Below are 20,383 nucleotides of genomic sequence, written 5' to 3' on the forward strand. Positions count from 1 at the left end.
AGTGGGTCCCTATGGGCGATGCCCCTGTATGTCTCTACCTACATACTTCTGTACCTTCCTTATCAATTGTATTTTTAGATCATGGTTGGTCAGGAAAAAACGGATGGGAATCTCTGGTCTTATTGTTTTTTTTCCTCTTTTATTATAGTAATGCAATATGGGAAAGGCAAGTCTTGTTACTATAGATTTTTGACAAAGGGGCAACAGTGGATTTGGTTGCAGACTCGCTACTATATCACATACCATCAGTGGAACTCCAGACCCGAGTTTATAGTGTGCACGCACACCGTCGTAAGGTAAGATACCCGCATGCCGGTCATACGTTTATAAGTGTTGTCTGTATATGCTTGATATACATGGTGTAGGACATTATTACACTGTTACAAATCACACCTTAACCACCAATAACCAGTCTTTTTAAACAAATATTTACAAATACTACCCTTTTTGGCATGGTTTTTATTGTTTTATTTTTTTTTATGCTGTTCACATTTCACACTAAATATCCTTTTGAACTAATTCTTCTTGTAGATTTTCTGTTGACGTGTTTTTTGTTTTATTTTATTTTTTTCTAGTCATATTTTTTTCAAATTTTAGGGGAGTACTATCTACTTTTCTTTATTTTTCTTTATATTTTATCTTATTTTGGCTTATTTATTATGTTCCATACCAATTCATAAAATAACTTTGGTGACCATTATTGTAGTGGTCTTAGTGTTTTTTTTTTTTTGTTTTTTTTTTAATTAAAATATACATGGGTATATAAGTCTCCTCATACTGGCGTGCCTGACCTGGCATGTCACTCTCCACAAGGACAAACCTTACCCCTTAAATCCCACTCTTAGCCTCTCACCCAGCCAAATCAGATCTCATACTTTGTACTGATGAGGGGCAACACCCCGAAACACCGTGTCTGCAGATTGAGATTCTGATTTGGCTTTTATCCTAAGTCATATTTCAAGACTCGTTAAAGGGTCGATATTGACTTTTAGGATTGCTACTTCCAATAGGTGGCATTAGAGTTCAAGTCCTCTTCCCCTCTGAAGAGACAATTTGCATATTTAATTTCCAAGAGGAGCATGCAAGGTGTTTAAGTCTCCTCACAGTGGCATGCCAGACCTGGCATGTCACTCTCCACAAGGCGAAACCTACTCTTTAGATGGGTATATTTCAAAATTCTCACCACTAATAAATGAAATTGTTTGTGTGAAACTTCCTTTAGGCTATATTCACACCTGAGGCCATGGTGAATGTTTTATTGTTTTGTTTTGCTTCCACCGTGCCAAAAATGCACAGGTTTTCAGTGATTTGTAAAAAATAGTGGCAAAAACATTGCAGTTTTACTGTGGCCAAGAATGTGTGAACTCATTTTTAACTAGAACCAAAATTTATTGCGTTGTTAGCCCACCAGATATTCAACCCATGTGGGTAACGGAAAGGGAGTGGGTCACTGACTCTCTCCCTTTTCCATTATCTACATGGGTTGCATATCTGGTGGGTTATTTGTCCTCTTATAACTTTACCCTATTGTGCGGTATTTCTATTCTTAATAATTCACACACTGTTATTACTTGATGTTATTGTGTGATATTCTTGTCTTTATTCACTCATATAATGTTTATAGATTTATTCAGATCTCAGCAGGTTTATCCTGTCATTGCATTTTTTCCATCTTCATGCATGGTTGTTGTTTTTTCTTTTTTGCACTTCATATATACAAATAGACCACATTTTTTTATTTTCTCTAGCAACCTTAATTTATCTGTCTTGGTGCTGTATATTTGCATAAGAGGGAGATTGTTTCTGTCTCCTTTTCTATTTGGTTTTGGAGACTGTTATGTATCTTTTACAAAAAGTAATTCCCCTGCTTTTTTTTTCTACTTTTTTTTTTTTTTTTTTAGATTTTTCAGTGCTTTTTTGTATATTCCAATAAAATGTATTCTACAATAATTTTTACAATATTGTAAGTATTGCCTTATTTCTTTGATGGATTACCAGTATCATAGATTTTAAGTGTTTGGAATAAAGTATTTATTTTACTACATTTGTATCAAGTTGGACAAATCCACCTCCTTTTTCCATTTAATAAATCTGCCCTTTTGTGTGTGTGTGTGTGTGTGTGTATGTATGTATGTATGTATGTATGTATCTATGTATACATGTATGTACAGTGGTGGCCAAAAGTATTGGCACCCCTGCAATTCTGTCAGATAATACTCAGTTTCTTCCTGAAAATGATTGCAATCACAAATTCTTTGGTATTATTCTCTTCATTTAATTTGTCTTCAATGAAAAAACACAAAAAGAATTGTCCTAAAGCCAAATTGGATACAATTCCACACCAAACCAAAAAAAGGGGGTGGACAAAAGTATTGGCACTGTTTGAAAAATCATGTAATGCTTCCCTAATTCGTGTAATTAACAGCACCTGTAACTTACCTGTGGCACCTAACAGGTGTTGGCAATAACTAAATCACACTTGCAGCCAGTTAACATGGATTAAAGTTGACTCAACCTCTGTCCTGTGTCCTTGTGTGTACCACATTGAGCATGGAGAAAAGAAAGAAGACCAAAGAACTGTCTGAGGACTTGAGAAACTAAATTGTGAGGAAGCATGAGCAATCTCAAGGCTACAAGTCCATCTCCAATGACCTGAATGTTCCTGTGTCTGCCGTGCGCAGTGTCATCAAGAAGTTTAAAGCCCATGGCACTGTGGCTAACCTCCCTAGATGTGGACGGAAAAGAAAAATTGACGAGAGATTTCAACGCAAGATTGTGCGGATGGTGGATAAAGAACCTCGACTAACATCCAAACAAGTTCAAGCTGCCCTGCAGTCCGAGGGTACAACAGTGTCAACCGGTACTCTTCGTCGGTGTCTGAATGAAAAGGGACTGTATGGTAGGATACCCAGGAAGACCCCACTTCTTACCCCGAGACATAAAAAAGCCAGGCTGGAGTTTGCCAAAACTTACCTGAGAAAGCCTAAAACATTTTGGAAGAATGTTCTCTGGTCAGATGAGACAAAAGTAGAGCTTTTTGGGAAAAAGCATCAACATAGAGTGTACAGGAAAACAAAGAGGCATTCAAAGAAAAAAACACGGTCCCTGCAGTCAAACATGGTGGAGGTTCCCTGATGTTTTGGGGTTGCTTTGCTGCCTCTGGCACTGGACTGCTTGACCGTCTGCATGGCATTATGAAGTCTGAAGACTAGCAACAAATTTTGCAGCATAATGTAGGGCCCAGTGTGAGAAAGTTGGGTCTCCCTTAGAGGTCATGGGTCTTCCAGCAGGACAATGACCCAAACACACTTCCAAAAGCACTATCAAATGGTTTGAGAGAAAGCACTGGAGACTTCTAAGGTGGCCAGCAATGAGTCCAGACCTGAATCCCATAGAACACCTGTGGAGAGATATCAAAATGGCAGTTTGGAGAAGGCACCCTTCAAATATCAGGGACCTGGAGCAGTTTGCCAAAGAAGAATGGTCTACAATTCCAGCAGAGCATTGTAAGAAACTCATTGATGGTTGCCGGAAGCGGTTGTTCGCAGTTATTTTGGCTAAAGGTTGTGCAACCAAGTATTAGGCTGAGGGTGCCAATACTTTTGTCCGGCCCATTTTTGGAGTTTTGTGTGAACTGATCAATGAATTGATTTTTGCTTCATTCTCTTTTGTGTTTTTTCCTTGCAAGCAAATTAAATGAAGATAATAATACCAAAGAATTTGTGATTGCAATCATTTTCAGGAAGAAACTGAGTATTATCTGACAGAATTGCAGGGGTGCCAATACTTTTGGACACAACTGTATATGAAGACTAATATAACATTTTGCAGGAATAAATAAATTATCAAAAGCTTAAAAATGTGGTAAATACATTAAATGCTGAACGAGTCACATCCATGATAGGAGTTTTGGCTTTTGAGTTTCTTTTCAGTAGATAACGGTGGTGAAGTTTGCCTGAAATAGCGTAAATGCAGTAGCTGCTCCATATTCTTCAACACGCAGTGTCTGAAAATCATGGATGGCATCAGTGTGCAGCCCGTTTGCTGTCAGGGATAAACATTGCCGTGAATAGGAGAAACTTTGTAATTTATTTTTCCATATGTGATAATTTGATGATAGTAAAAATGTAAACACTGATGACATTCGGATGGAAAACACTGACGTCTGAATGAGCTCTAGGGTAGAGTATACTTAGATATGCTCTGTTAGTATACATGTGCAAACAAGGAACAGGGAAGATTTAATGTCAGCCATTCAGTCAATAAATGGGGCTTTCAGTCACAATGTATTATTTTTGTGTTTAAATAATTTTTCTCCTTGATATTGCAGCTATGCGGAGGTCGGCTCGGAGAGGAGGCGGGAGCTTGGGATTGAAGATTCCCCACCAGCAATCATCTCTGACAAAGTGAGTGCTTGTCATTTGTCTTCCTGACTTATAGGGTTCTGATGTTTGCTTCTTGGATAACTTTGTTAAAATGTCTATTTTTAGCTTAAAAAAATATGTACTGTGGCTTTTGAAAGTATTCACCCACTTGGCATTTTTTGTGTTTTGCTACCTCCTAACCTGGAATTTCACTGTTTTTTTGAGGGTTTTGTATCAGTTTATGTAAAGAACATGTCTACAACTGTGAACATTTTGGTTTTCTTTTTCTATTCACTCCCCTCCCCCAACCTCCCTAAAGTCAGTACTTTGTAGAGCCTCCTTTTGCGGCAATTACAGCTGCAAGTTGCTTTGGATACGTCTCTGAGCCTTCCACATCTTGCCACTGGGATTTCGCAAGCCTCTGTAGATCTGGATACAGTACTCAGTCTGTGTGTTGTATATACAAACTATACAATGGGCCTCTGCTAACATGCTTTTTGTCAAAAATTAGTCTGGTTATTGATGCAAAGCAATAATAACAACCTGTATCATTGGTGCCAGGTTTAGAGGCACCCACATATTCATATTGTCATGAGATATACACCCTACTGACAGGGTGGCATAGGATTTCCATCCAAAGTTGCATATGACATCTCACGATCTGCACCACAGTGTGCTGGGTATCTGTCCATAGTTAATGTCGGGATATTGCACAGTCCAGTTTGTGAGAAGAACTCCTTGATTGTGTCTTTTCAGAATCAGGATAGTGCCTCAGACAATCGTATAACTAAGGACAGCCTGAAGGACGCCTTGGAAAGGTTTGATGACAGCAGGACACCATCTCCATCATCCAAGAGTTCCATCAAGTCGTCTTCTCACACGGCAGTGTCTGATCCATCATGTGAGTATGAGAAGCCATAGTTTAAAAAATACTTCTATATTCATCCGATTTATTCTCTAGACTGCGTAGGCATTGTTGTATTGTGTCCTAAATGAATGTTCTGTCCTGCTTCCTATGTGCATATCTCTAGCTACACCTACCAAGGTTCCCACAGAGACCAGTACGCCTCCACGACAAGCTCTGTCAGGCATGGACAAGAGGCGCTCCTCCATCAGCAGCCAGGTGAGAAGGCTCCATCATGGGCCAGAATGATAAAGTGACCCAATAGTAGTCCTGTGTCGTACTTATTAACATGATTGATTTGTCCTTCTAGTCAATGAGCTCGCAGTCTCTTAACCAGTCCATATCACAGCCAGTACAGAAACAGCCCACTCCTGCCATTCACCTGCAGACGGGGATAAGCCAGGTGAGCCGCAGTGTTGTCAGACATTTTACCTATAGCTTTGGATGTGTCTCCTGGGTAGATGCTTTTACAGTCAGCCTTTTTCCATTCCTTAATTTTACAATCCTGTAATGTCATATTCGTGTTGAGTCTGCTTTGGAAGGGTTTCAGCTGTTGCCATTTTCTTAATGATTTTCAGCCCATATTTCAGTTTACGGCACAGTTCGGAGCCATGAAGCACCTTAAGGATCAGCTGGAGCAAAGGACGCGCATTATAGAAGAGAACATCCACCGGCAGCAGGAGGAATTGCGGAAGATTCAGGAGCAGCTGCAGATGGTCCACGGTCAGGGTTTCCAGGTATCGGCCTGTGGCTCACTATACTTTTGTTTCTACCTCATTTACGTTTTAATTATAAATGATTTTCCCATCTTAGCTACAAGATTTTATATTCTATACAGTCTTATGACAACTGCATCCCCACCCAAATAACAACAATTGACGTATAGTAAAGGGGAGCAGATTGTGGCAAGGTTTCTGTCAAACAGCCTAGTAGTTATCCAACTCCATTATTACTGGAGAATAAAAAGTGGAATTTTATTCAGACTGAGCAAAATGATGGAAAGGAGAGGTTTATGGCTGTTGTAAATTGAAATGCACATTCACCCTCTAATTCTGACCTTGTACCAAATTGGCTAAACTACTGTTCAAATGCACTTTGAGTCTATTGTGAGAAAAGCGAATTACGAATGCTTGTTGTTGTCAAATAGTTATGTCCAAGCTTAAAGGGAATCTATAACCTGGTTTTTGCTGCCTCATCTGAGAGACAGTGAGCCTGATTCCAGTGATGTGTCACTTACTGGGCTGCTTGCTGTAGATTTCATAAAATCCCTGTTTTCTCTGCTACAGTTCTACAAGTTCTGACTGCTGAGCTCTGTATAACCCCACCCACACCACTGATTGGCAGCTTACTGTGTACACTGTGAATAGGCAGAAAGTTGCCAATTAGTTGTAGGGGAGGAGTTATACAGAGCTCATGAATATGGAGGACTACATGGCAGCAGGTTTACTAATCCTCCAATGATAATCTCCTGCTGATAAAACTGTGATTTTATCAAAATTGCAGTAAGTAGCCCAGTAAGTGATTCATCGCTGGAATCCGGATTAATATCAATACATTATTCTGCTCTCAGATTAGGTGCCAAAAACCTGCCCGCAGATTCCCTTTAAGTATTCTTCAATTTTGTTGCAGCAGATTTCCTCTTTTAACTTTACAAAATCCATATCCCTGTATTGAAAATAATACATTCATCTGGTACTCACCCTCCCCAGGTCCAACATTGCAGGTCTGCCTCTGCTTTAATGATTGATTATTGGCTGCAGTGGTAGCGATACGTCTACACAGCAGATCATCTGACCCCGTGACAGCTGCAACTTGTAAACAGTCACTGGACCTGGGGAGGGCGAGTAACAGTAGTTGTGGTATTTTTACTATGTGGATGAACATTTTGGATAGAAGGTTGGAAAGGGAAAACCCCTTTAAGTCAGAAAAGTTGTGCAATCTTGCAAAATACAGAAAAAAATAAAGCTTCCTTTTTTGATAGGAGCCTATGGGAGGAGGATGGATGGCATCTGTCAATAATCCAATAAAAAATAAAAAGTATACTTTAATGTGATGGATCACTGACAGATGATATTCACCGGACATATACAATGAATATATTGTCTGTGAAGCTCTATACAAAGCGTTTCACAGACAATATATTATATACCATTATTTTTGTCTTGAAGATGTTTCTGCAGCAACCCACCCCTGGCTTAAACTTTGGACCAGTGCAAGTTTCATCTGGGAACGGCTCCAACATGCAGCAGCTACCGCAGCTGACCGTGCAGGGCCAAGTAGTGCAGACTAACCAGCTGCAGGGCAGTATGAACCCCAGCAACATGGGAGCACCGCACATGCTCCAGCAGCAGTCTATACAAAACAGCAGCCAGGTACTATGTGCAGTCACTGGAGGAATAGCGGGAATATATTGTGTTCTGTACTCTAAACTGGTGACCTCCTATCACAGGGCCAGCAAAACCTACTTGGAGGGCATTCACAGCAGACATCCATGTCCAGCCAGGCACCACTGTACAATACTATGGTCATCTCTCAACCATCCTCTGCCAATATGGTGCAGATGCCATCCAACATGCAGCAGAATAACCAGGGAGCTGTTACCACATTTCCTCAAGACCGACAGATCAGGCAAGTAATAAAAAAGCCGCCACAAGTAACAAATGAGAATGTAATCACTTGTATGTACATGGAGAAGCGTATGAAGGCCTTGCCAGGTTGTAAGCAGGGCTGTGGAGTCGGTAAGCCTAACCTCCGACTCCTCAATTTCTGCGACTCCATGGACTCCACGACTCCATTACTTTGACTCCCTCATACATGGCTCATGTTTAAGTGATACATTTATTCATCTCAGCTAAAAGTCTAGACCCTTATATCAGGAATAGGACAGACATTTATAGGACATTTCATAACTTTCCCAAATTCTTATGAAAAAATATTCCCCACAAACTGCATTGAACTACTGTACCCAATTTATTATATATTTTAGGAGTTGGAGTCGGTCCATTTTATACCGATTCCGACTCCACCAAAATGGACACCAACTTCGACTCCACATCCCTGGTTGTGAGGCAGGAAGGGGACTTGAAGGGATAATGAGTATTGTAGGGCTGGACTCTTGACCTTTAATTACTGCAAATACGGAATATACATGTAACCCTAAATTTATTACAGGTTTTCACAAGCGCAACAGATAGTAACCAAACTTGTGACTACACCAGTGGCTTGTGGGGCAGTCATGGTCCCTAGCACAATGTTCATGGGGCCGGTAGTAACTGCGTATCCAACATTCGCCACACAGCAGCAACAGCCACAGACTATTTCCATTACCCAGCAGCAACAGAGCCAGCAAGAGCAACCGCAGCAGCTGCAGTCTGTGCAGCAACAGCAAGCACAACTAGGCCAGCAGCAGCCGCAGCAGTTCTTACAGGTAATGACGTCCTCCACGGGGCTGAGGCTGCACTCGTAGTTTTAGTGTCTGTCCTAATACCAAGGTTGTGTCTGGAGGGTGGTACTCTAGGAACATTAAGCTATAATTGTCAGTGAGTGATTTTTCCTTTTTCTGCTGTTTCTTCAGGCCTCCAGGCTAGTTCACGGGAACCAGTCTGCTCAGCTCATCCTCTCTTCTTTTCCTGTGCAACAAGGCACTTTTGCGCCATCCCACCAGCAGCAGTTATCTCGGCATAGGACTGACAGCATGAGCGATTTCTCTAAAGTCCAGCAGTTGTAGGAAGGACTTATGGCGGACACTTCATAGAGGACCTGGATGGAAGTATTAAGGGACAGCATTGCGGTTGATGATCACTACTAAAGCAGCACGATGAATGTTTGGTACGAGATGGTGGAGCTTATTCGCTGGGAGCCAACACTTTGCATTGTTGATTCTGCTATAAAACAGACATGACATATGGTCAGCGCCCGGGTGAATTATTATATTTGGGGGGGATCTTATGATCCTAGAGATGCCTGCAAAGCCTTACCTCTCTGTGGTAACAGTGTTTTGTGTTCTGGTTTTAATGCAAAACTGATCTTTTTACAATTTTGGCATTTTAGATGCTATGCCAGTTTTTACTACCTTTTACCACTTCATGTATACACCACGTGGTGTATAAACCCCTGTGTTTTACGTGTCTTTCACTGGATGCGGAGTTGGAGTTTGCTGTTGAACAATCTCATGAGCATTAAGTATGCTTCATGCCTTTTCCTTTTATATTTTTTAAACTGCCTGGTGTCCCATTTAAAGGGGTTGTCTATGATTCAAAAAAAAAATACCTGCTTTATATTACAAAAGCTGCTACACTATTTAGCTTTGGGATGAGCTGCAATACCAGACACAGCCAATGGACTATTGTTTCAGTCCATTGGCTCTTTCAGGGGCAAAAAAAAAGTTTTGTCTAGTCCTTGACAACCCCTCTAATGGGATTTTCCCATTAAAGACATTTATAGTACATTGAGTGTCACTGCTGGCACCCACAAAATCCCCAGTTCCTGGCCAGAGGACTGGTGGCCATTCTCTATATCGCTTATAAACATCTTTTAATCTGATTTTTATCAGACTATAGTTTGTTCTACATTTACAAAGGATTCAGTTCTCTTGAACCATTCAGTAAGGTCAGTCGTCTCGTGAACCTAGATCTATTTCCATGACATTAAATTGAAAGTAGACCTTCTCACAGTAGCTTGAAGAACCTTATATGAGTGTCAAATGAATGGAAGGCCCTTATGTATATTTACGCACAAGTTCAGGCTTTTTTCAGTTTTTTTTTTCCTTTCTAATTATCTGGATAGCCTCTTTTGTTAGTAGCCCCTTGCTGTCATTGTTTGTGTTTTATACTTTTGGCGCGGCAGTGATGATGTTTGAGCTTTGTGCACAGCAATGCAAAGATAAATCTGCCACATTTTCTTGGTGCATCAGAGAAGTAGTCAAAAGCCAAAGCATCTGCCGGGTATCGCAGCTTATTTAAGTTGAAGACTTTCTACAAAATGTACCCTAATTGTGAGTTGTAAATGACTGACACTGTCCTATACTCACGTAGAAGATCCATAGCAATCTTGGGGGTCAGATGAACAAGTGATTTGTTGTGTGCAATTGTCTAACCTGTCACTTCTCCTGCCACCTCCTCCTGAGCACTGAGTAGTGGTCTGAGCACGTTAAGGTGCCCACCCAGCTTCCGTAACTGTCAGCTTAATGCTTATCCGGTAACAGCTATGTCTTCCGACACCCTTCACCTTAAAGGGGACTGCCGAATGCTGCCCTACCATTCTTGACAGCGGTCCCATAGATAATGATTGAAGCGGAGGAATACATGACTGACCATCTCCCCCCATTCACACAGGGCTAATCAGGGCCTCAGTTCTAGGAGTCGCTGGAGGTCCAATGGTTAGACACCTGGTGATGGGAGCGAGTCAGGAGGCCACAAAACACAAAGGAGAGTCTAATGTGAATGGTCACCTTCAGTTCACTTTGACTTCTGAGCTGCATTATATAAAATAAAGCCATGTGATGGGAGGTGGTGGGTACAGGCCTGGGTGTTGCAATAAGGAAGGGGGGGGGGATAAGAGAGGCTTCACAGGAACATCCAATGAGCTCTGGACTTGAAGGCAAGCGGGTATAAAAAAAAGTGATCCAAAAACCTGTGTTTAAGGAGTGTTCTCAAATTCTTAAATTGCTTTAATTAGTTAAACAGCATGAAAATAAGCAAGTTTGTAATTGACTTGCTATCTGCTGTCATTGTTCTGCAATGAGAGATTTTGGCCCCGATTTATTGGCATTGTTCAGACGACGTGCTGGATTCAGACTCTCCTGATTCATGAAGATGCTTAGCTTCTTCATGAATCAGAAGCGTCATATCAGTGACGTGTGCCTCACTACGCCCCTGTCCCACCCCAGCTCCATCCACTTTGTCGTAGCTGGGTGAAAATGGAGTGAGAACTCAAAAACTCACAACATTTTAGAGCAGCCTTGAGTTGCGCCAAAATTTTTCAAAGCTTTTTACACTGGAGTTCTGATGCAAAATCTTTGAATCAAAACCATTTATCTTTTATAGTGCACAGCTGGTTTCCATGGAGCCTGGCCTCTAGGGCCTGGCTGAGAGTTCACAGTAGTTACTTTCCAGGAGAGGGATTAACTCTTAACAACTCATTCAGCTCTCTCCAACCCATTGATTTCTGTGTGCTTGGTTCAAATGCCCTGTTATTTTTATGTGTAAATACAGGGATAACTGTGTAGAATCTAGAACAAACCACTGATGGCTGAATGTGTTACAGCAGAGCTTGTGCTGAGCTTTATAGTTCTACTAACACTACAGTTCTGTTCACCAGAGCTCTCATTCAAGGAGGAGAACCCACCCTGCTAGGAACCAGGATGTAAAGAAACTATAAGGAGACTGCATTGCCCTGAACTGCTCAATAGACAACTTGAGAATACCCCTTTAAACGTTTATTCCAGCGTCATTCAATTTCACATTTAGAGGTGACGTTACATCTACAGATACCTGGTAAGATATACACTTCTCCTACTTGTTAGAATAGGACATGGGCAACGATACCCTTTTATCGTGAAGAGGGTCAGAAGGCATAGCTGTCTACCAAACCAACAATAAGCTAACAACTATTGAAGGTGTATGGGCACCTTAACCTGCTCTGCAGAAGTGATCGGTGGCGGAAAAAAAAATATACAGGTCAAAAATGTATTTATTCAAAATTTGATTGTTTTTTTTAAAAAAGGATTAATCAAAAAAAAACTTTGATTCTGCACCTTGGGACATACTGTATTTTGAGTGATCTGGTCGGACTTCTGTGACTAAAGGGTTTGCAAGTCCTACCCTATGCATTGTATTATGTCTGAACATTGTGTTTTAAGCTTTAAAAACCTTCTCACCAAATCCTCGTCATTTATGCTTGGCTTTTTAAGACCAGGTCTTTGCAGGGATCTCTAGAACCAAAGGTCCTCTGTCTGGTGGGGACAGCGGTGGGCACATTACCAGTCATGCATGTGAGAAAATAAGAAAGTGTAATCAGTGCTATTTTTTGTAAACCCCATAACACTATTTTGAGGATGTTTTGAAGATTTATTGTTGTATAGATGGTGTAAAATATTCTGTAAATATCTACATATATATATGGATAATATAAAATTAATCGACTTTTATATGCTGCATGGCCATAGGTTTTATGTCCTTCTGAGTTTTGTCATGCCCGCCTCATTGTCCTTATTGTTTTTTATCCTCGGTTATTTCTGTGTGTATTATAATTTTGTCCCGTGTGGTACTGCTCATATCATTTGTGTGTGCGATGTTGTGGGATTAGTATGCTTGTGCATTGGGTGTGCTTTTTTTTTTCCCTTTGGGGGTAATTTATAAATATATCAAAATGACAGAATAATTTGACAGCCATCCCCATTTTGACTATTTCTCATCCTCCTTTCCCCCTCACTTGTGTAGTTTACCTGTTAATATGTTAAAATTTGCACTTTTTTCCTGATGGTGTGAAAACTCAGACCTCTCAGAAGCTATTTTTATGTATTGGGAGAGATATTTTGATCAGAGATTTCAAGAAACTACATATTAAAAGTTCCGTTCTAGGAGTAATTTGCACAAAAAAAAAAATATATATATATATCTATACATGTACAATATATTTTTGCCAGCCCTGTACTATTATTACTGTCTATAGAGGGCTATAATCCAGACCGTCGTCAGCTGAGATTCTTCTATACAGTGCCTTGTCCTTATATTCAGGGTATAACACGGAAGAGGACGAAGCACTTTCTGCATCTACCTTGGTCTTGCGCTCTTCAGAAGCTTATATTTCATGTGTAACCCAAGTAGATAAATGTATGAAGTGTATACAGACATTGTAGCCTGGGACTGGAACATGTTACATAGATGTGACATTTGTGGAAAGGGTTGGTGCACAGCATAAGGTGCATGGTTCCTGTGGGTCGCACGCACGTTCCTGGCAGGTTATCTGTACATGTGTTCTCACCAGGCCCGCTTACCTCTCCATGTGGGAGTGAGTGGAGCACAACTAACCCTTTTAAGTATTTTTTTTACCATTGTGATTTTTTTTCTTTTTTTTAGAAAAAGTTTTACTATATAGTTTTTATAAACTTTACAGCACTTAAAGTGGTTTTCCCATATAATAAAAAATTTGGGAATGGTATGTACACTAGCTACAGTATATTCTCCACTAGTCTGCTGCTCATTGCCAGTCTTTGTTTACTTGACTGCAGAGATGGCGTCTGTGTACATATATGACCGCTGCAGCCAATCGATGCTAATAATTGGCTGCAGTGGTCAAGACATGACCTTTTAGGCAAAAGTGAGAATATAACATTAATTGCAGACAAGTTGAACGTCTGACATAAGATGATGCTGCGATTACGCTATTCATTTTGTGTAACTTTTTCCTATTTAGTTCTATGACCATAACCAAAGTCTCAGTTGGGCCTGGTTCAGTGATTGTGGGTCTGCCCTGAATTTAGTCTCATAAACACATATGACACGATAGGTTTTGGTCGGAAGACCCACAGTCAGTCCGGGCTTTCTGGTCCGTATACAGGCCATGTATTATGCCAGTCTGAACCTGGCCTAAGGGAAGTGTCTGACGGCCATTTAACTAGGATGAGGATCGCAACGCAATACTCGAACTGGTGGGCAGTTCCTCCCCACCTGAGCCTGACAGCTGCATAGAAATACACGCTCAAGTGGGCAGAGCCGCCGGCCAGTCCGAGCATTGCATTGCGATCCTTATCAGAGTTATACAGCCATCAGTGTCAGCCTTAGGGAAGAGTCAATCTACTGAGTGGCGGCTGCATGCCACAGGAGCCCACCGTCGTCCGTGCAATTTAAAGTTTTTCTCTGGACTACAGTTGTGGCTCTATAGGTAAAATACAACCCACAATGACTTTTAGGACATGCTGTGGATTCTCAAGTCTGTAACATGCTATGCTCCTGTTGTGAAAATGTGGCAAAATGCTGCAGTTTTCTTCAGTCTTGGCACTGCACAGCATAAGGCCCCATACACACACACTTATGTGCAGCTTGGCTTTAATATGGTGGGGCAAATTAAACCATACTTCGGACACCATAATAATTTCCATTTCACAGATCCTGTAGAACTTCTGAATTAAGCAGCAATTCTAGAACCAGTGTAAGGCGTGCAGTGGGGCACACTCATGTGTATTATACATGTTCTCTGCATTTACCTTTGTGGTTATCAACATATTTTCTCTTTCCACATGATGGCACCACGGAGAGAGGGGATCCGCCCTTCAAGGACAGGAAACCTACAGATAAAAAGGGCGGCACCTCTCTCCCGCATCAGTTGGTTTCCTGTCCTTGACGGGGACCTACAGATGAGAAGAAAGAAAGAAAGTGAAAGAAACGAAGATAAAAGAAAAGATGGACTTACCAGGCCCGGCCAGACCGGTTCAGGCAGCGGGGGTTCCCTGACTCGGCTGGTGCGGTAGCCTGTAGCACCACCGCTGGGGTCAGTGGGCCTCTAGGGTGGCATGGAGACGCGACGCAGGGATTGGACCGCCGCGGTCTCCAGTGGCGTCAGGGCCCAGGTTGGTAAATATGGCGGGGCTTCCGGGGCTCAGGTTGGTGAGTAGATTCTTGCCTGGGCTTCCGGGGGAGGCGCTCCCCTCTGACACGGCTGGGGCGCGCTCCAGAAGTGACGCGTGACGTGGGTCCCTCTGGGAGCGGCGTTTGAACGCGCGCGGGAAACCGAGGGATGGCGCGCACGATGGCTCAGAGGTGGCAGGCCAAAGGGGGGGCGGACCCCTATAGAGATTAAATTGCCAGGGAAGCACAGGGGAAGTGCTTTCTGGCAGGCTCTGGCACTTTTTAGCGATGAGCGAGCAGGAGCTACAGGAGGTGCAGCCCCTGCACCCCCACTCACCATCACCTCAGAGACTCGGGAAGCGTACAAAAGGACCCTCCAGTGACCCTTCACGCCAACACAGCCAAGGTGACGGCGGGAGCGGACGGTCTGGCAGGTCTTCACAACGTGGCAAGGACTCCAGCGTGGCATCAACCTCGAAGAAAGACCCAGCTACTGGGACGGGTTCCTGTTCAAATCCGGTATTCCCTCTTACAACGAGTCGGTAAGTGATCTTCGTGAAAGCTCACTTGTAACCCGGGACCCCCCTCTCTTTTCTTCTCAAGGAAGGAAGAGTACGGGCAAGTCCAAGCACAGGGCCTGCGCACTTTGCGCAGAGGATCTGCCCACTACGTGGCAAAAAAGACTGTGCAACTCATGCATTGAACAGACGATCTGTGAGGAGACCCCTAAGTTCGCTTCAGAACGCAGATCCCTGATTAAGTCTCAGGTTGAGGATACCTTCAAGTCCCTGCAGATGGGGGGGAAGAAACAAGAGAAAACCAGACACCTATCCCCGGTGTCAGAATCTAGTAGTTCAGACGAGGAGGGGGTAGTCTCCGATTCATCCTGCTCATCGTCTTCGTCATCTTCGGGGGATGGGGGTCGTAGCGGTTTCCCTATAGTTGGAACTGATAGCTTGATTAAAGCGGTTAGGTCCACTATGGGGTTCGTAAATCCTTGCCCTAAAAAATCAGTCCAGGATATAATGTTTAGTGGCCTGGAGCAGAAGAAAAGGAGATCCTTCCCTCTTAATGATAAAGTACACTCTCTGATTAAGAGGGAATGGAAAAAAACGGAAAGGAAAGGATTGTTATCGCCCAAAAGGAAATACCCCTTCGAGGACCCAGTATGCTCCTTCTGGGGGAAGGCGCCTAAAATAGACATGGCGATAGCCAAGGCCGCTAAAAAATTTTCCCTGCCATTCGAGGACATGGGGGTGCTGAAAGACCCAATGGACAAAAAAGCCGACTCCTTTCTGAAAGGAGCTTGGGAGGCGGCAGGAGGGGGGCTAAAACCCGCAGTGGCAGCCACATGCACAGCCAGATCTTTAATGATCTGGCTGGATCAGCTAGAAACGCAATTAAAAAGTAAAACGTCAAGGGATAACATAATAGACTCCATCCCAATAATGAAGGGCGCAGCAGCTTTTCTGGCTGACGCCTCAGCCGACTCCGTCAGACTGGCAGCCAGGGCTGGGAGTTTTTCTAACGCAGCTAGACGGGCCCTCTGGCTCAAATGCTGGCCGGGCGACCTCCAAACAAAGTCTAGGCTGTGCTCCATCCCTTGTGAGGGGGAGTTCCTATTCAGATCTACCCTGGGCTATACCCTTGACAAAGCCGAGGATAATAAAAAACGCTTCCCGGTCCTCTCCGGTACTTCATTTAGGAAATCCTTTCGGAGCAGGAAATTCATGCGGAGAAAACCCCCCCAAAGACCAGGACAGGTGGGAGGACAGGAGACAAAAAAAAAGGCCAAGGGGTTTATGTTTAACAGGCCCCCCAGTGACAATAGGAAACCCGCCCAATGAAAGGCCGCCCCAGGTGGGGGGGGACTTCTCCATTTCCTCCCGGCCTGGGAAAAAATATCAGACAGTCGTTGGATTTTAGACCTGATAAAATCAGGACTAAGATTCCAGTTCCTCTCCATTCCCCGTCCAAATTTCGTCATAACCCCCGTGAGGTCTTCAGGGGCAGAACAACTGGCTCTAGAACAGGAGGTTCTAGGTTTAGTAGGCAAAGCAGTCCTTCAGGAAGTCCCAGCTCAGGAGGAAGGCGAAGGATTCTACTCCCCTCTTTTCCTCAGGAAAAAAACGGACGGAACATTCAGGACTATTATGAACCTAAAAAAATTGAACAGATTTCTAAAGGTACAATCGTTCAAGATGGAATCAATAAAAACTTCAGTGAAATTGTTGTTCCCGGGCTGTTTTATGGCCGACCTGGATCTGAAGGACGCCTATTATCATGTCCCCATACACAGAGACTACCGAAAATTCCTGAGAGTTGCGATACCGCGGAAGGGCATAATCAAACACTACCAATATGCGGCTCTCCCCTTCGGGTTAGCGATAGCCCCAAGGGTCTTCACAAAGATAGTGGCAGAGGTTATGGCCCATCTGAGGGAGCAGAACATCCTAATAATCCCGTACCTGGACGATCTGCTTATAATAGTCATCTCGTTCGACCATTGCAAGGACCATCTAGCAAGAGTCATGGGTTCCTTGACAAATTTAGGCTGGCTTCTGAATCTAAAAAAATCCAGGTTGGAGCCAGATCAAGTGCAGGAGTACTTGGGCATCCTATTAGATTCAAGGAATCAGGAATGCCGTCTCCCCGCAGGGAAAATCCAGAGCATGATGGCCCGAGTATCCCACGTAAAGGACCATCCCTACATGACACTGCGGGGAGCAATGTCCCTCCTAGGTTCCATGACTGCCTGCATCCCGGGGGTCCGCTGGGCTCAGTTGCACACCAGGGACAATGGGAAATCTTGGGGGCGGAAAGGTCACTAAGATGGCACTTAGAAGGTCGGCTGACTTTATCATCAAAAACCTTGCTTTCCCTGACATGGTGGAGAGAGGGGGACAATTTAGCCAGGGGCGTTCCATGGGCAATATCAGTGTCACAGGTCCTAATGACAGATGCAAGCCCCAAGGGGTTGGGGGCTCATCTAAACGACCAGGTAGCCCAGGGATTCGGAAGGAGTATCTTCCAACATGAGGGAACTCCTGGCCGTAAAATATGCCCTCTTAGAATTCTTAAACACTCTACGGGGGCATCATGTAAGAGTTTTTTCGGACAACAAGGTAGTGGTGGCATACTTAAATCACCAGGGGGGGACCCGGTCCCATTCTCTTCTACAATTGTCAAGTTCCATCCTCCAGGTAGCAGAGAACAATTTAGAGTCCCTATCGGCACTCCACATAAAAGGGACAGAGAATATCACGGCAGACTTCCTGAGCAGGACCCAGCTGAAACAGGGCGAGTGGGAGCTGAATCAACTAGTGTTCAACCAAATCACGAGGGCTTGGGGAAACCCCTCCATAGACCTATTCGCCAACTGGCGGAACAAAAAAGTGGACATGTTCTGTTTAATCGTCCCCAAGGGGAACCCAGCAGCACTAGATGCCTTCTCAATCCCATGGAACAACCAGTTAGCATATGCCTTTCCTCCGATTGCTCTCATTCCTGCGGTTCTGAGGAAAATCAGGGAAGACGAGGCAAACATAATTCTGGTCGCCCCCTTCTGGCCAAAGAGGCCTTGGTTTTCCTGGCTGAGGATAATGTCCACCACCGACCCCTGGGTCCTTCCGGAAGTTCCGGATCTCCTGTCTTAGGGACCGGTCCTTCACCCTCAGGTAGCAAACCTGCACCTGACAGCCTGGATTTTGAGAGGATATCTTAAGGGATAGAGGGTTTTCCCCCAATTTAATCTCCACCCTACTGCAGAGTAGGAAACCCCTAACCACCAGACTCTATGGTAAAACCTGGAAAAAATTCCTCTCATTCATGGGTATGAAAGTATTAGGGGAGGCCCCCATTACTGCCATCTTGGGAGTTCCTTCAAAAAGGGTTGGAGCGGGGGTTGGCCACAAGCACTCTAAAGGTTCAGGTGGCGGCACTGGGAGCCCTATATAACTGCGACCTGGCCAGGGATAGGTGGATCTCCAGATTCATCAGGGCATCTCATAGGTCCAGGCCCATCCCCTCCCGGAATGCTCCTCCTTGGGACTTAAATTTAGTTCTGTCGGCCCTGACCAAACGTCCCTTTGAACCTCTAGCGGATGCATCTCTTAGTAGACGTCCCTTCTAGTAGCCCTCACATCGGCACGTAGGGTTAGCGTCATACAAGCCTTATCAGCGGGGCCCCCCTTTACGCAAATTCTAGAGGACAGGGTGACACTTAGGACTGACCCAGCATACCTTCCTAAGGTGGGATCACTTTTCCACAGGTCGCAGGAGGTCACCCTCCCTTCCTTTTGCTCAAACCCAAAAAACAAGGGGAAAGAAGCTCTCCACACCTTAGATGTCAGGAGGTGCATCATCCAATACTTAGAGGCCACACGGGAGTATAGGAAGGATAGGGCTCTTTTTGTGTGCTTCCATGGATCTCTGATGGGACGGAAGGCCTTCAAGAGCACCCTGGCAAGGTGGATAAGGGACGCCATCTCCCTGGCTTACTCCTCAAGCGGGGAGTCCGCGCCAGAAGATTTAAAGGCTCACTCTACTAGGGCAGTAGCGGCCTCCTGGGTGGAGAAAGCTGGGGCTTCAATCGAGCAGATATGTAGAGCTGCAACCTGGTCTTCCCCTTCTACATTCTTTAACCCCTTAAGCCCCGGAGCATTTTCCGTTTTTGCATTTTTGTTTTTGCTCCCCTTGTTCCCAGAGCCATAGCGTTTTTATTTTTTGGTCAATATGGCCATGTGAGGGCTTATTTTTTGCGGGACGAGTTGTACTTTTCAACGCCATTACTAGTTTTACCATATCCTGTACGGGAAAACGGGAAAAAAATTCCAAGTGCGGTAAAATTGCAAAAAAAAGTGCAATACCACAGTTGTTTTTTATTTATTTTTTTTACCACGTTCACTGAATGCTAAAACTGACCTGCCCTTCTTATTCTACAGGTCATTACGAGTTCATAGACACCAAACATGTATAGGTTCTTTTATATTTAAGTGGTGAAAAAAAATTCCAAAATTTGGTAAAAAAAAAAAAAATAGCGCCATTTTCTAAGACCCGTAGCGTCTCCATTTTTCGTGATCTGGGGCTGGTTGATGGCTTATTTTTTGCGCATCGGCCTGACATTTTTATTGATAACATTTGGGATAGATCCGATGTTTTGATCGCCCGTTATTGCATTTTATTGCAATTTTGCGGCGACCAAAAAACGTAATTCTGGCGTTTAGAATTTTTTTCTCGTTACGCCGTTTACCAATCGGATTAATTCTTTTTTTATATTGATAGATCGGGCGATTCTGAACGCGGCGATACCAAATATGTGTATGTGGGGTTTATTTTTTATTATTTTATTTTGAATGGGGCAAAAGGGGGGTGATTTAAACTTTTATATTTTTTTATTTTTTTTTATATTTTTAAAAACTTTTTTTTTTTTTACTTTTTGCTTGCTTCAATAGTCTCCATAGGAGACTAGAAGCAGCAACTATCCGAATGCCTCTGCTACATACAGGGGACGAGCAGGTCCCCTGCATGCAGCAGAAATGGTCCTGTGC

At 43.5% G+C, this 20,383-nt stretch overlaps 1 protein-coding gene across 9 annotated transcripts in view; it reads left to right on the forward strand.

The window, feature by feature from the left end:
• The window catches only part of CLOCK (clock circadian regulator), a 99,994-nt gene extending 87,666 nt beyond the window's left edge, over nucleotides 1-12,328 (forward strand). For 6 of the 9 annotated variants that reach the window (XM_073645475.1, XM_073645471.1, XM_073645472.1 and 3 more), the window contains 10 exons: nucleotides 149-296; nucleotides 4,331-4,406; nucleotides 5,121-5,265; nucleotides 5,396-5,487; nucleotides 5,579-5,671; nucleotides 5,847-6,005; nucleotides 7,437-7,640; nucleotides 7,718-7,896; nucleotides 8,440-8,695; nucleotides 8,843-12,325. In XM_073645475.1, the coding sequence (XP_073501576.1) occupies nucleotides 149-296; nucleotides 4,331-4,406; nucleotides 5,121-5,265; nucleotides 5,396-5,487; nucleotides 5,579-5,671; nucleotides 5,847-6,005; nucleotides 7,437-7,640; nucleotides 7,718-7,896; nucleotides 8,440-8,695; nucleotides 8,843-8,995 (1,505 nt within the window). In that variant the 3' untranslated portion in view covers nucleotides 8,996-12,325. Of the gene's footprint in view, nucleotides 1-148; nucleotides 297-4,330; nucleotides 4,407-5,120; nucleotides 5,266-5,395; nucleotides 5,488-5,578; nucleotides 5,672-5,846; nucleotides 6,006-7,436; nucleotides 7,641-7,717; nucleotides 7,897-8,439; nucleotides 8,696-8,842 lie in introns of all 9 variants that reach the window. The other 3 variants (XM_073645478.1, XM_073645479.1, XM_073645477.1) reach the window with 2 other exon arrangements.
• The last annotated feature ends 8,055 nt before the right edge of the window (nucleotides 12,329-20,383 follow it).

Source organism: Phyllobates terribilis, unplaced genomic scaffold (genome assembly GCF_046119375.1).
Source record: "Phyllobates terribilis strain yellow unplaced genomic scaffold, ASM4611937v1 Scaffold_1__5_contigs__length_1240528914, whole genome shotgun sequence".
NCBI lineage: Eukaryota > Metazoa > Chordata > Amphibia > Anura > Dendrobatidae > Phyllobates > Phyllobates terribilis.